Source organism: Thermobia domestica, chromosome 12 (genome assembly GCF_964235325.1).
Source record: "Thermobia domestica chromosome 12, izTheDome1.hap1.1, whole genome shotgun sequence".
Lineage (NCBI taxonomy): Eukaryota > Metazoa > Arthropoda > Insecta > Zygentoma > Lepismatidae > Thermobia > Thermobia domestica.
This window is the reverse complement of record NC_137465.1, coordinates 140004369-140021437: the sequence shown is the minus strand read 5'-3', so window position 1 is coordinate 140021437 and position 17069 is coordinate 140004369. Positions and strand designations below refer to the sequence as shown.

Genomic DNA, 17069 nt, shown 5'->3' with positions numbered 1-17069 from the left:
ATGCGCACGCACCAGTTGTTCGTAAACATTTTCTAACGTCCAGTATATCCCTCGTCTCTGAAACACCTTATCCATTAGATCAAGTAACTCCCATCCGTTTGCTGGGAGATCATAAATTCGCAATTCAATTCTATCGGCTTCCTCCAAGGTTGGAAAGTTCTTCCATTTATATGAATATCTCTTACTATCTGTCTGAGTGCAGTCATTAAGATTTGATTTTCTTCCAATTTTGCTAGCCTATACATATGATTTATGTTTTCGTATAATTGTATATTATTTACTAAAATTCTTCATTTAATGGTTTTACTGCAGTATTTTCTGTACTTGAAACTTCCGGATCTTGGATTTTCTTCAATGGGGAAAAGATATTTTTCTTCACCGTGGACAAGTGATTCATTAATGTTCGGGGTCTGTTGCATACATTTATAATTCTCTTCGTTAAATTTCTTTTTTCTATTTTCTAGAAGTGTTTCCAGTTCTCCTTTCCCCTTACGTTTTCTGTTAACTACTCCATTTCGTTTTCTTCAGTTTTTATTTTCGATTTTTCATTTTCTTTTGTATCTTATGTTTGTGTTTCTTTATCTCTCTTTTATTTAAAACACCGTGTGCGTGGGTTTTCTCGGGGTTCTCCCGTTTCCTCCCACTTTCTTCATTCCACCATTTCATTCATTTCTCATAATCACCGTCTCCTTTAGCCTAACCGGCATAACCGTGGGACGTAAAACTCAAAGATTTCATTTCATTTTTCTTTTTGGCTTCTTCCATCTCATTTTCATCGAAATTCTGTTCAGTAGTTCTTCATCCTTTAATTCAGACGGTAAACCCATATATGATCATCAGCGGGTTTTTCTTCTTAGTTTCCTCGCGCTTGAAGTTTTTCCTTATTTCTTTACCCATTATTTTCCTAATGTCTTCTTTCGTTGCGGTTTCAAGTACTATCAGATCTCTGGTAGTTCTTAAACCAGTTATCTTTAACTTCTTTTTTCGTGGATCAATAACTCCTGTTAATCTTTCCGCTGTTTGCTTTGATGTCTCTCCTTGATTCAGTTTTATTTTCAAGGCTGGCTTTGTTTTTGCTTGCATTTCCTGTATCTTCAGTTCTTTTTCAGTAGTTTTTTTTTTTTTTTTTTTAATTACGTCTGTCCATAGTTGTTGTTTGTCGTCAGTTTCCGTTTTTTCTGTTCTTTCATGCCTTTCTTCAATCTTTTTGGTTAGCGTTTGTATTTCATGTATAACTATGTCTGTGCCCGTCTTCTGTTTGTCTGTTAATTCTTCGATTTTATTCCTATATGTTTCTTTGTTGTTCCCATGATATCTATGCTCGTCCGAAAGTTTGTTGTGTATTTTAGTTCTTTTTTTTCTTCAAGTTTTTTGTTAGGTATTTATGTTCATCTTCTAATTTATTTAGCTTCCTTGTTTTTTCTTGTAGTTGCGTTTTTAGTTCATTTCTGTTTTTTGTGAGTTCTTGAATTTCTGTTTCCAATCTTTTATACTGCCTGTCTCTGTCATTCTTAATTTCTGTTTTTTCCTCTTTTAGCTCCTCTATTTCCTTTTCTAATTTCACGTTTATTTGTCGTAACTCTTAAATTTGTTTTTTCTCTTCAATGCGGCTCCCTTTCTGGCCTGACATCATTTTCATCTCTGTTATTAGTTTTTCTTTCTGGAGGTTGTCCTAAAGTTTACTATTTATTTTCTCCATTTAGTCTAGTTGTCCTAAAAGCTGTGCCCTGTCCTTAAACCATACTATGGCCCTCTTTTTTAGTTTCTCAACGTGGGATCTTCCTATCTTTTTCCAATCTAAGAGATTTTCTATGTAATTCATTTCTTGCTCCAATTGCCCCATTGTGTCGAATCCTGTATCTTCTAAGGTGTTTCTCTTAGTTGATTGTTCTGATGTTGTGCATTCTTCTCTCGCTAGTTTTCTTTGTTCTGTTTCTTCCGTCCTAGTTTGGCGTACTGTAGGATTTAGTGGTGACTGGTCTCTAGCTGGTGTCCCTGGAGGGGAACGATACATTGTCATTTTGTTTCTGTATTACGCGTTTATGTCTAAGTTTAAATCACTAAAATTATAAATACTATTACACTTAGAGTTAATTCCGATAGGCAAAAGTTTTTTTTTGTTTTTGGCCGATTTGCACGAAACCTTGTAGGGACACTTCGAATACCCTTCCCGATCGATGGGATCTGAGAGGGGTAAGGTTCTTGGGGAGGGGGGTCACCGATATTCTTCCTAAAATAAGGTCAAAAGTCAAGACCTACCCCATTTTTGGTCGAATATAGTTCGGAAGGGGGAGGTTATACTATCTATAGTAAAGTCAATAAGCTACTCATATTCAAGTTATTACTCTCACTTCTGATATTTATCTGATTTAGAAGCCCTGCAAAGATAATTTCGCCGTTGACTTACATAATCAAAGAATTCTAAGTAGATCATTCCATAATTGAGTACACATTTAATTATTCCCTCAATTGTTGACACATGGGGACGATTTCTTTCCTTTGTTCAGTGCACATTCATGAGAGAAAGAATACCCTTTTCACGTTAGCATTATACTCAAGAACTGAAGATAAATTCACAAAACCGGGACAAACGGGCATCCTGAAAGCCCTTTTCGGGACAGTCAATTCTTGCATCGAAAACCGGCACGTCTGGCAATCCTAGGCAGGCATTCGTTGATACAGTACATGTATTTTCTCAGTCTCCGTAGAGTTTGGAATCGTTTAATATGAGTTTTACGGGAAGAAAAAAGGGCATCATTTGGAGCAAATTTATTAAAGTACTGGTAACTCAAACTCCATCAGATAAGAAAACGACCATACGAGCTCGTTGCAAAAGGTGTAAGAAAGAAATGGTTGGTTTAGTTCAAAGAATGAAGAATCATTATGATAAATGCAATGCTGTGAAGAAACTGGAAACCCAAAGAAGTGGTAAAAGTGTTGATCCGAAAATTGCTTGTGATGATTCTAACGTCAGTGATTGTGGTTCAGATGCAACTGGAAACTTCAGGTAAGACTTAATTTTGTATCAACAATATATTTTTCATTATATTATGAAAATTTTATTTCGTCCCTCTTCCCCACTTCAGTTCTAAATTTTCTTAAACACTTTACACTTTGTCGTAGCTTGTATGGAGGGACCAGGCGACAAAGCGCAAGGTATGGCAGTCCGCCATTAAAGTTTACCATTAACTAACCAAAAAGCGTGATACTTATTGTAACGTCAGTGCCGAACGTCAGTGTCTGGGACAACTTGTTCGTCTGTCAGTATGTATGTACCATGCTACAGGGTGCAATATTCGGTCTTATTAACATTAAATTTTGAGGGTAGAGGCACGAGAAGCCAGAATTTGCTCTATAGATTTTGATTGCGATCCGACTAGTGGTTCGGATCCCACTTTAAACAAAAAGGCCTGTCTCATATAGCCTTGCTACTGATGCAAGATTGTAATAAACTAATTTTATGCGTTTCGAACAAACTTAGGTTGCAGGTTAAATTGGCTCCAACTCAGTTTTTATCAAATATTTTTAGATATGGGATGTTATGGATAGAGCACAAAGGTTCCAAGTCCATTTTCAGAAGGGTTCACTTTTGCTCAACAAACGTAGTATCTTCGTAGCCAAGGGTACGAAATAAATTAAACAAAAACCACGTGAAAGGGTGTGGATTAGAGTTTTATAGGACAACCTCTAGACAAGGGCGTTGATGGAATGGGGGAAGAGGGTTAATTCCCTCCTTCCTGCTCATATATTTAAGATGTTAACATTATATTGTGTACGCTGCAGCGTGAGAATGATTAACAAGTCAAGCTCCGAATGCCATAGTCAATTGTGCATAATTACGTTAAAGAAATGTAGGGTGTGTACAAAAGAATACACCAACGGAAAACATCATATTTTCACAACCAAGAATCCGGGATGAAAGAAAAACTACATGACAAGATGCAATCTAGAATCTTATATAATTGCCGCTAGAGAGGGGCGTTCGTTCAGAGATCATCTGCCCCTTAACCTGAATTTCAGATTTTGGGGACAATAATGCAGATTTAGAAACCATTTGCTGAGCAAAGTCCAACATAAAAAATTTGAAGTCCTTACAGCGAATAAATACGGATTTTGATCAGTTATAATCAATTTCCGTCGGCCGTAAAGAGCTATAGGCCTATATTGCTCTCTTGTATATTTTTTGGCCCAAGGATTCCAAAGGTGGCTCTCCTTTTGAGTTTCGGACCTGCTTAAAATTCTGGAAATTGGGCCTAAGCAACTTTCCAGTTTTAATCATCTGTAGTCTCTCCGTATTTATTCGGTATAAAGACCTCAAGCTTGTTCTGTTGGACTTTGCTTATCAAGAGATTTCTAAAATTGTATTACTGCCCCCAAAATCTGATATCCAGAGTGGGGATGGGGGCGGTTGCCTTCCTGTCCCATTGACGCCCCGTGTCTAGCGGCTGTCATATGAAACTGTCCCACGCCATTTCGCATGGTTTTAGTTACATTTATTTTGGACTCTCGACTGCGAAGATATTACGTTTTGAAATAGAATTCATTTGATGAACAAAACTGAACTTTATTGAAAATTGATTTGGATCCATTGTGAACGCCCCAAATATTACCTTTCTTGAATAAATTATTGACTCAAAAACAACCAACTGCATAGACTTGCAGAAAATATTCTAAAGTTAGCACAACATGAAGTGTTTTTCAAACATTACTTTTCGAAAATTTATTATTTTAAAATAATTTTATTAGCATCAGTGTTCTGAAATAGTAATCAAAGTTTGCAACAAAAATCTCACCCGCCACCACGAAACACGAGCTTAGGCCCTAAAGGCATAACTAGAAAACTTTCAGAAGCGGTAACTCCGAAATGACTTGCTTTAGGGCTAAAATAACGCTTAACTACCAACGTATGCTTACTACTACAAAATCAGTGGCAAATCTTTACTGTATGTACTTCATTCAATGAATCGAATCCTAAGGAACAATTCTTCATAAATGGAATCTGCTAGAAATAATGATGGTTCCAGCTCTAATTCTTTCTTAATTATTTTTAACGATGACAACGGTGTTAGACTCGTGAACTTTGCAACATCCAAAAACCTTATCGTGAAGAATACAAAATTCCCATATCACGACATTCATAGATACACTTGGACCTCATCAGACGGAAAAAAACATAATCAAATTGATCATGTTTTAGTAGATAGAAGAAGACAATCTAGCATAATTGATGTTCAGTCGTTTAGAGGGACTGATTGTGACACTGATCAGTATCTGGTAGCAACGATAGTAAAAGAGAGATTATCGTTGAATAAAGGAAATATTCAATGTCTGAAAACGGAGAGATATGATTTAAAGAAATTAGAAGAGAGTCAGGTAAGAAAGGAATACCAAATTGAAGTTTCGAATAGATTCTCGGTTTTAGAAGATTCGGAGTGCACTAGTGTTGAGGATACTTGGATTGAAATTAGATAGCATTAAAATTTCAGCAAAAGTAAAATTGGGACTCGCGGAAATACGTAGGAACAAACCATGGTTCGACCTGGAACGCATTAAACTAGCAGAGAAGAGAAAACAGGCAAAATTACGTTGGCTACAAAATCCGAATAAGACAATTACACAAAATTTCGTAGACATCAGGCGGAAAAATTTAGAACAAAAAAACTCGATTTTTTAAAAGCTAAAATTAAGGAACTTGAAGATAATAGTTAAAATAAAAACATTCGGGACATGCATAAGGGGATCGACGAATGTAAGGAGGGCTATCAACTAGGGATGGCCAGAACCGGTTCCTGGTGGAACCGGTTTTCGGGTCTGAACGGATTCGGTTCCGAAACCGATTTTTCGGATCCAGGTCTGCAACCAGTTCTGAAAACCGGATCTACAAGAACCGGTTCCGCTGGAACCGAAGCTTTGTGACCATCCCTATGCTAAACCCGAGCTGCTGGCAGGCTGTGAACAGTGTGCTAAATGAAATGGTGGAAGCGACAGGGAGGCGCCCAGGCGGCGGCAGCTTGTCTCATTTGGCTAAATAAACTGGGTAACTGGCAAACTTATTGGCTAAACAGGCGAACTGGCCAACTCATTTGGCTAAACACCCACTGCTTTACCAAAAATTTTTCTGGGGGCACAAGCGCATGGTCCTCTTTGCAATTTTTTTTTTTTTTTGAAGGTGAACTTTGGGCCTCCTTTACGGGTCTTTGGGGGCTTTCGGATCCAGGCCTGGAACCGGTTCCTAAGATCCGGTTCTGGAACCGGGTTTTCAGATCCAGATCTGGAACCGGGTTTTCAGATCCAGATCTGGAACCAGTTCTGAAAACCGGTTCCGCCGGAACCGGAACTTTGTGGCCATCCCTACTATCAACCTCGTTGCTTATATATTAAAGAAAGCTGACGGAATAGTTCTCACTGATACAGATAGCATCTTAAATAGATGGAAAATATTATTTCGACGATTTGCTTAACACATAGCCAAAAACTAACATACATAGAGAAAGGGAAATACACACCGCAGAACCGTATATTCCAGAACCTAACCGAATAGAAGTAGAAATCGCTATAATTAAAAAAAAAAACAAAAAAAAAACACAAATATCCGGGTGTAGACGAAATTCCGGTTGAGTTAATTTTAGCTGGAGACGAAAAATGGTGGAACAAGATACATAGACTCATTCTCCTTATCTGGTACGAAAAAGAATTGCCACAAGAGTGGAAAGAATCAATCATTATTTCAATTCACAACAAAGGCAACAAAACTGATCGTAATAATTGTCGAGGCATTTCCCTTCTGTCAACATCCTATAAAATCCTTTCAAACATTCTATTAGCAAGATTGACCCCATACACAGATCAAATTATTGGAGATTATCAGTGCGAATTTAGACGAAATCGATCAGCTATCGACCAGATATTTACCATTCGACAAATACTCGAAAAGAAGTGGCATACCCCGGTACGTCAACTATTTATTGATTTTAGAGAGGCTTACGACTCGGTTAGGAGAGAAACATTATACAACTTTCTTACAGAATTTGGAATACCGAAAAAGGTAATTAGATTAATGAAGATATGTTTAAATGAATCCCAAAGTAAAGCCAGGGTAGAAAGATTTTTGTCCACGAGCTTCCACGTCGAGAATGTCCTGAAACAAGAAGATGCGTTGTCGCCATTATTATTCAACTTTGTTCTGGAATACGCTATAAGGAAAATCAAAGATAGCAACCAGAGCGTAGAGTTGAATGGTGTTCACCAGGTTACGGCGTATGCTGATAAAAATTTAATAGCGCATGATAGGGGAACAATAGAAATGCAGAAAAAACTAAATACATGGAAGTTCGTCGAGATCGTAATACGGCAAATTATGGATGCGTTAAAGTATCGAATAGTACTCTTGATAAAGTGGATGCTTTCAAGTATCTAGGATTAACATTAACAGACGAAAACCATATTCACGAAGAAATTAAATGTCGACTAAAAGCAGGGAATTCGTGTTATTATTCAATTCAAAATTTCTTGTCGCGAATTCTGTCAAGGAATTTGAAGGTTAAAATATATAAAACGATAATCATGCTTGTTGTTCTGTATGGTTGCGAAAAGTGGTCGCTTACTCGGAAGGAAGAACATAGATTGAAAATATTAGAGAACAACATCCTGACACGAATATTCGTTTCCAAGAAAAATGGGAACGGGGATAGTGGAAACTTCATAACGAGGGACTACATAATTTATACGGTTTACCAAACATTGTTAGGGTCATCAAGTCTAGGCTTAGGTGAGCAGGTCATGTAGCCCAGGATGGAAGAAAGTTGAAACGCTTTCAAAGTCTTAACTGGAAGACCGATCGGAAAACGACCATTAGGAAGATCTAGGCGCAGATGGGGGGGGAGGGCAATATTAAGATGGATCTCGCAGAAATAGGAATGCAAAGTTGAAACTGCATCCAGTTGGCTAAGGATCAGGGTGGAAAAAAATCATGATTTTTTTAATAAAAATCATTTTTGTAGATTTTTTTGATTTAAATCGATTTTTTTGATTTAAATCAAATCTTTCTCCTCGTATAATACAAGTCGCGAACTGGAGAAAAAACATTAGGAATTAATATTAAATGACAATTATGCCATTTAAGTGAAAGTATTTTGGTTTAATTTCGAATTAATCCTCAATCGTTAACCTATTTCAATCCGAAACAATATTTCTTAAGCATTAAGGAAAAAACGTACAGCAACGTTTATCAACATAACACTTTTCTTTTCACGAAAGTTCCTGATATTTGGCAGGAGTATATTTTTTAAAACATCGAAACTATCCAGCGGCACGAAATACATGTAAAGTACATAAATTTCGCCCAAAATTAACTGTTTAACTCTATGGCCTATGGAACCCGGAGGTTCAATGCCGCGTTCACGGAAACTCTCCACTGACTTCTATCCTTAGCCAACTGGATCCAGTTTCTATTTTGTATTCCTATTTCTGCGAGATTCATCTTAATATTGTCATCCCATCTGCGCCTAGATCTTCCTAATGGTCGTTTTCCGATTGGTCTTCCAGTTAAGAATTTGAAAGTGTTCCTATTTTCTTCCATCCTGGCTACATGACCTGCCCACCTGAGTCTCCTAGACTTGATGACTCTAGCAATGTTTGATAAACCGTAAAAATTAAGTAGTTCCTCGTTATGAAGTTTCCCCCATTCCCGCTTCTCTTGGGTCTGAATATTCGTCTCAGGATCTTGTTCTCAAATACTTTCAGTCTACGTTCTTCCCTCATAGTAAGCGACCATGTTTCACAACCATACAGAAGCAGGGTGTCTACCAGTCAGAGAAAGTCAGGGAATTTGCAGGGTTAGGGAAAATGTCAGGGAATTTCATTGTGTATCAGGAAAAAATCTTTCCCAGGCTGTGAGGGGTGAAGAAATGCCACTAAAATAGTCATAAATTACAGGTAAATGAATTGGTTCGTTTGTACGTCTGTAGAATATTGTATAAGCATATAAACAATGGTGAAAACTTACAGTTCACTTTAAATATAAGTTAGGGGCGCAATGGCTCACTGGTAGAGCGTTCACTTCTGGTGCTTGGGTTCCCTGGTTCGATCCCAGCTTGCACCGTGTGAACTTTGTGGTGGACAAACACCGTGGTCGTGAGTTTTCTCGGGGTTCTCCCGTTTCCTCCCGCTTTCTTCATTTCATTCATTACTCATCATCACCGTCTCCTTTAGCCTAACTGGCATAATCGTAGGACGTAAAACTGAAAGATTTCATTTTCATGATTTAAATATAAGTTACTTTTCATGAGTTACTAAGAAAAAAAGAATGACAGTCAGGGAAAATTATAATTTTGTCAGGGAAACTCAGGGAATTTGATTATGCTTCCTTCTAGACACCCCGAGAACAACAAGCATATATATTTTAATCTTCAAATTCCTGGACAGAATTCGTGACGACAAGAGATTTTGAACTGAATAATAACATGAATTCTCTGCTTTTAGTCGACATTTAATTTCTTTGTAGATATCGTTTTCGTCTGTTTCAAATATTGATCCTAGATATTTGAAAGAATCCACTTTATCAAAAGTATTATTTGATATTTTAACGCATCCAAAATTTGCCGTATTACGATCCCGAGGAACTTCGTTCTATGTATTTAGTACATAAATTTCGCCTAAAGTTTTATTTATTTATTTATTTATTGTTTCGGAAAGGGGATCGGGCCCATCTAAATACGCCCCTATTATCTGGAAACAAACAAATAGACGTGGACATAAAAGAATTTTTGTCTTAAATGTCGATGGTGATTTCTCTGTTGGAATAGTTAACGATTTAAACACCCTATGTTACGAAGAGAAGAAAGCAGGATTCTCCCGTTACCCGTTCAAAACGGGATTTTCCCTAATCATCCTCTGCATGATACTCGTTTTCATACTGTGTTGTACATACATTGGAGTCTCATTGTATTATGAATATTATCTTCCATAATCGAAATAACAGAACAGAAACGGGATTCTACTTATTTTCACTTTAAATTAATTTATTTCGAAATTTGATTTAAATCAACGATTTTTATTAAAAAAATCAAGTGATTTAAATCTTGATTAAAATCGTGATTTAAATCAGACTGATTTAAATCAATCCACCCTGCTAAGGATAGAAGTCAGGGGAGAGCTTTTGTAAACGCGGCATTGAACCTTGGGGTTTCATAGGCCATAGAGTTAGTTAGTTAATTATTTGTAACATTGGTTGTTTGAAGTGTCGATAATTTCGAACCATGTCTACTTTCTCTCCTAGCATACTACTAAATTAATCAAAATATAAAATTTGCAATGTTAAAAATAACGAAAAAACTACAAGAACCATCACATTTTCCGACTTCGGAAAAGCATACAACAAACTATAAGAACCAAGGATTAACCATTATATCGCCGTCCTTGTAACAGACCTATTTTAAAAAAATAATTTGACACTGCACGAGCATACTGTTCAAGGCAAATGAGATGAATGATTAATGAAAGTGAGTGATCTTGAAATTAAATTTTTGGTGCTCTCCCACTAGGAATCAATTCCGGAACTATGTACACAAAACGTGGAACTGTATAATAGTTAAACCACTTATTATACTATATACTTGAGGGCAAGCCCTTCTAACACTCCACCAACACTAACTATATATCAAAATTAAAAATATATACGAAAAAGTAAACAACATACCTGAAATCTTAAAGTGAATTGAATAGTTCACTTGCGGTTTACGTAGGTTCTGGAACTTAATTTGCGCGTGCATGAACATTCATGAATAATATTAACATGTGTGGTAATACCAGAAATAAACATATAAGATATTAGCAGAATTTTGAAGTACTTCCATTTTTTGCTTATTAATAAATGACCCATTTTGAACTTACTTGTTTCAGATAGGAAGGACATTTTCTGTTGTAACATTCGTAACTGATTTTCAATCGTTGATCACAAACAATGGTACTCAACTTACATCGTTTTACATAAATTTTCCGACCAGAAAGAAAGTGTAGCTGTTCTTACTATTTCACAATTAAGTTAAAATGCATTCCCAACAAACACACCTCTAACAGAAGAGTATATATCACACAAAAACTGAATTAGACCGCATAACTGCCAAGCAGCACACAGCACATAAACAGCTAACAGTTGTATGAGACCACATGAGTACAGACCTAACTCATGGCAAGATAAGAATCAGAACGAACCTAAGGAGAAAATACTTTTCATCACAAGAATTAAACTGTTGAATCCAGATATGGAATGAACAATCTATAGTAAAGACTTACAAGATCAGTAGCTGACAGATTGTTAGGAGGAATACTAATGAAATCTTCAAAGCCTACAATTGTAGATTATTTCATTCATAAACAGTATCTTAACTCTGCAATACAGGTGTGAGTGAGTTGTAACTACACATTATAATGAGACTGAAGATTACTCGGATAAATATATTATGGCAGCAAAGAAAGATTAATCAGGGTTGGCAAAAACCATGGTTTTTTATTGAAAAAAACAAAAAAAAACTTTTTTTGGTTTAAACTTTTTTTGGGTTTAAACCAGGTTTTTTCGGTTTAAATAATTTGCTCTATGTATTTATATCACATATGGACAAAAATAAGTATGTTTCGCCTTAGTATTATTATGCAACAACCGGGTTATGCTGGAAGGGATCACATAAGCTTAAAGCGGAATCCAAACCGCTTCTCGGTGTACATCCAAGAGAAATTGTCCTCCATTTGAGCTCGAAACCGGGACTAATTGGCCACAAGTTCGGTACGTCTGCCGACTCATTCACGAAGGACTGATAAAAATACGTTGTACTGATCTTAACATACTTGTTAATATAATTATCAAGAGTCATTTCAGAAGGACAAAAGGATAAATAGTTGCACAAGTGAAACCACAGAATTACATATGGACAATTTCAAAATACTGCAGAGCGCAGAAGAACTAATTTAGTCCAAGTTAGTTCATTACGACTTCTATTAGTCCAAGTTAGAGAAATACAACGTCTTAATTTGCATATCAGTAAGAAAAGTGAATAAAGATACGAATTATTTGAGTCCATTTTGGCTCTGACCCATTTATACATAAACAGATACCAAAGATACTTCTAAGAGGGCGCGGTGGCTCAGTGGTAGAGCGTTCACCTCCGGTGCTTGGGGTCCCTGCTTCGATCCCAGCTCGCGCCGTGTGGACTTTGTGGTGGACAAACACCCTGCTCGTGGGTTTTCTCGGGGTTCTCCCGTTTCCTCCCACTTTCTTCATTCCACCATTTCAATCATCTCTCATCATCACCGTCTCCTTTAGCCTAACTGGCACAACCGTGGGACGTAAAACTTAAAGATTTCATTTTTTTCAAAGATACTTCTGATTTCAACAAATGTCTCTCGTGGGGTTTGTATGACCCCTTCCCCTCAAAAGAAGTATGTCATTTCGATGTATTTTATCAATAGTAAGCATTATTAAAACGAAACAGTATTTAGAATTTTTCTTTGATTGCAATTGCATAACAAACTATATGCATTGCATAACAAATCACAAAAGAAACATTCATAAACTTATAAAAAGACAAAAGTTGCTTTTGTGGTAAAATCTCTTTGAGTAATGAATGGGGAATTTAGGTCTGAACATAATAAAAATAATATACGAGAGTGAAACGTGATAACCCACAAATATGTGTTCATCAAGACTTTATGAACACTTACACTTTTACGAACATTTTTCATTTTTTGGTTTAAACCAGCCAACCCTGAGATTAATGTAACATATTGAAGGCTAGTGGGACTAAATTTATCTGCATTGAAGCAAGTCGACCGGAAACGCTATATATAATTTGTGTCGGAGATTACAAGCGCTAAAGGATCGATACATGATTGCAAAGAGTTCTCATTTGATTTGGAATCCGTACTGGTATGATATGAATTTTGGGAATTCCCTATTGTAGCCCTGGGGAAGGGGTAGGGAGACATGTAATAATTCTATACTCGGAGTTATTGTGTATGTTCTCACAGAAGAAGTAATTTTTCTTGTACACATATTACACACTGCATTTAAAACTTAAAAACATTATTTAAACAATTGTCTCTACCTTGAAACCTTTTTTTTTTCTTTCTTTTTAGCAGTGAATGATTTGTTGTGAATAAATTCTTCAATATAATTGTCTTTCGTATTAATTTTATTTTTTCACAGACATGAAGACCTAAAGCAAATGTTGGACAGCAATAAAGACAGTTTAAAGTTGGAGGCCATGAAGAGAATTATTGGTGTAAGTACTAAGATACTAAGATTATAATTTTACGAGATTTCAAAATAATGTGTAATCAGGGCCGGATTTCCATGTTTTGCGCCCATGAGCCCTAGCGAAATTGCTGCCCCTAATCACCAATACTACTCCTAGCTGCCTACTGCCGCCCTTTTCAGCTGATCCACCGACAACTGATCAAACCACCATAATAACCAACTGACTTATGACAATATTTGCTATGACTAATCTGCTACAATATTATTGTAGTCATAGCCATTTTAAAAAATGATTTTCGCTTATATTATTGAGTCGTTGGTGAAATATGTATTTTCAATAGTTTTATTGTTTCTTAAATATCTTTAAAAATTGCCGCCCTGGTCCTGGGCCCATGTGGCCCATGCCTAAATTCGACCCTGTGTGTAATATGATCAAAGCAATATTTTATTGATGTTTAAAGTAATTAGTCCTTTTATAGTTATTGCACGACTATGATTTATGTACTGTAATGAGCAACACAACGTCTGTTAGTGTCGTATTACATTTTTCAGATCGACTCGAAAGAGGGTAGGTAGGACTTAGATGATTTGACCCACCCCCTTTCCCCAGATTCTTATGTTTTTACAATTTGTCACAAAAAGTAAAATTAAGAGGTTCTTGCGGGTACACTAATTTTAAAGGTAGCGAGAAAAATTTTGATAATAGGATTCACTTTCGAAGTACGAAACTTTTCGTTGTTGACTGTAAAGGCGAGTATTATTGCGGCTTCTACTGTTTATCGATTTGTGTTTTATTGTAAATTGTCTTTTGGTATATAGGAATAGTCTGTCAAACTTCTCATTGCTAAATGGTATTATTAATCTTTCGCACTGTGTGTTGGTTGCAAGGTTGAATTGGAGTTTAGCGTCCCTTTCAGCACCGAAACTTCATGAGACATGGCTCTATAGCTTAACGTGGGATCCGAACCTGTGAGTTCCCAACAGGGTTTGACACTATAAGATGGTCATATTACCCAATGGTATACATTAACTACATTCATCTGAAAGTAAATATAAAATATTTCTTTTATAAAAACACTTGTTTAAAATTGGATCACATTTTAAGAAGCTACGTAATTCCATAAACCGGTGGGAAGACGAAAAAAAAAAAAAAAAATCTTGATCGCTTACTTTCATTTATCCGTCTCCGTCTGGTTAAAGGGCACACACGTGGGACGTTAAACTAAATGGATTCCTTTCATTTTCAGTGCCGTAAGGTACGAATGAATTATTAAGTTGAACACGGTGGCGGAATTACGTTCCCATAACGCGAACTATAAGTATGTGAATTTCGAGTTAATTTTTAATCAGAAACAAATTACGAATATAATATATATATGACAAACTTCGTCGGTAAACTACTTCCAAGTTGGGTGACCATATTGGTTGATCCTAGAGGTGAGAATTTTACCCATTTTTGAGACTTGTACTACGGATAATTGTAGTTAATCTAAATTAAAAGAGTCATTCAACAAGTTAGTTGATTTAATTTGTTTTGTTTGCAGACTGTATTGGTTTTATTTATAGTCATTCGTCTGAAAGTTGGGCGCTGTCTGAAGAAAGCTAGAAATAATAACATGGAACTAGAAAAATCAATCACATTGCATCTAATGCTGCCAGGTCCATCCTATAGGATGAATGTATCTAATGTTGCCAAGTTCCTTGAATTTTCAGCGGGTCTTTTAAATGTATGCGATCTGATGTTGTCAAGGCGATATACAGTACCCTTTCTGTTGACCAGTTCCTGCCATTCTTTTTGAATTGCCAGGTGCACTCGCGCTAGTTGTCTATAGTACAGGTCAGAGTCTATTGTTCTGCCCGGCGGCATCAGCTCGTGATGCATGATGCCCTTCCAATACTGCCAAACGCACGACATAAGCTTCCTGGGTGTGAGTGTGGGGTTTGTCGCAAACTGTGAAGCTTCTTCTCCAATGAACCACGATTTCTTTTCGCACATTGCTGTTGTAAGTTACACATATACATATAATCAACCGCTTCGAGTTCGTTACGTTTCAGTGGAGATCCGTAGATGGAAATTCGATCGAGTAAATGTTTTTTAATCAGATCATGTAGCACTAAAACATCGAGAAAGCTTTCTCCAAATGGTTTACCACTGTTTAGTGATAGATGTTTAGGTTATCGGTGATCTAAACATCTATCACCGAACATACCGATCTTCAGGGCCGCTTTTAACCTCCCCGGCGCCCTAGGCACTTCAAATTGTTACGCCCACCACTATTTCCAGAGCACCCCCTGGTAAAGTCGTCTGCTGTCACCTTGACTTGGCGCAGCCATGATTGTTACAAACAAACGCTGATAATTGCTGCTAAATAAGCAAGTGGCAAGATAATCCCATGCGTGTACAGGCCTTTTATTGGGCGCGCTTTTCATAATAATACATTCAACTCATCAAAAGTATATTATAATTGTTTTCTTTTCTTTATTCTTTCATCGTGTTGGTGTTCAGTTTATCATATTGAGTGACAAGCTAGTAGTTTTAAATGGACGAAGATTGCATTTATAGGTTTTTAGTAAATTATTATAATTAAAAAGTGCACAAATAATCATTTCCACAGTCTCGACTATTGTCTGTTACCAGCAGAAAACACGTATTTTTCCTAATATTAGTACAGTTAATAGTTTGTTTTCACCTCCAGTTATCCTAAGACAACTGTCCTTAAGTATTCGTATTTATCTATTAATATAAATCTCTATTTTCAATTAACAAAAGTAAAATTCACACTTACATTAGCCACCGATCTAGTTTGTTCGTAACCAGGTAGCTCAAGCGGAACGGAAATGACGTTTTCTACATTAGCGTTTTTTAATTTTTTCCCCCTCCGTTTCGGCGCCCCAAAATCTTTAAATCTCAAAATCTTTATGTGCCTAGCGTGCCTAAGCGGAAAAGCGGCCCTGCCGATCTTGCACGACTTCTGTTTGCCAAGATATCATCCACTTTCGTTGTAATTGGTCGTCCACTGCGAGGAGCAACGTGGACATTGAAATTTCCAGAACTAATGCAATTGAACCATCATTTGGATGTTTCTTTTGAGAATGTATCTTGTCCATAAATAGCACACATTTTTTCACCGGTCTGCGCAGCATTTGCATCTTTATCGAAATAAAATTGTAAAATGAAGTGCAGTCTTGCGGAAAGTTCATTTATCTTCACAGCACCACACCTTACGTCTAATGGTAAGTATTCCAACATTTTTGTGCACATGTATTAGCTTCAGCTGTCAAATTACGTGACCCGCTGTTACTCATATACCCTGAGCGTATGTCTCGTTTTTAAGGACGATCTCATTCACTTTAGAGGAAGCATATGAGTAACGGGTATTATTACGAGGGCGGTTTGATAAGTCCGTGAAAAATTGAAAACTACTGCATTTTCAGGGATAACATTATTTTATTTTTCAACGTAGTCTCCTTTGAGGCTGATACGCTTCGTCCAACGCTGTTCCAGTTTGTTGATCCCCTGGTCCAACTCTGCAAAATAGTTGCTACAACCACTTCCTCGTTTGACGAAAATCTGCGTCCCACCAACTATTTCTTCAGATCGGGAAACAAGTAGAAGACCAAGGGGGCCAAATCTGGCGAATAAGGGGGATGCGGAAGGAGTTGGAATTTTAATTCGATCAATTTTGCGGCTACAATGACAGATCAGTGCACTGGGGAATTGTCATGATGGAAAATAACTTTTTTGTGGGCCAATCGTGGACGTTTTTCTTGCAGCTCAGTTTTTAAGCGGTGCAATAACGATGAATAATATTCACCTGTA

The 17069-nt window shown here is 36.8% G+C and overlaps 1 protein-coding gene across 1 annotated transcript in view; it reads left to right on the top strand.

The window, feature by feature from the left end:
* rb (adaptor related protein complex 3 subunit ruby) overlaps positions 1-17069 on the top strand; it is a 103120-nt gene that overhangs the window by 7747 nt on the left and 78304 nt on the right. The window contains exon 2 of the mRNA XM_081734160.1: positions 13199-13274. Within this exon, the coding sequence (XP_081590286.1) occupies positions 13199-13274 (76 nt within the window). The remainder of the gene's footprint in view (positions 1-13198; positions 13275-17069) is intronic.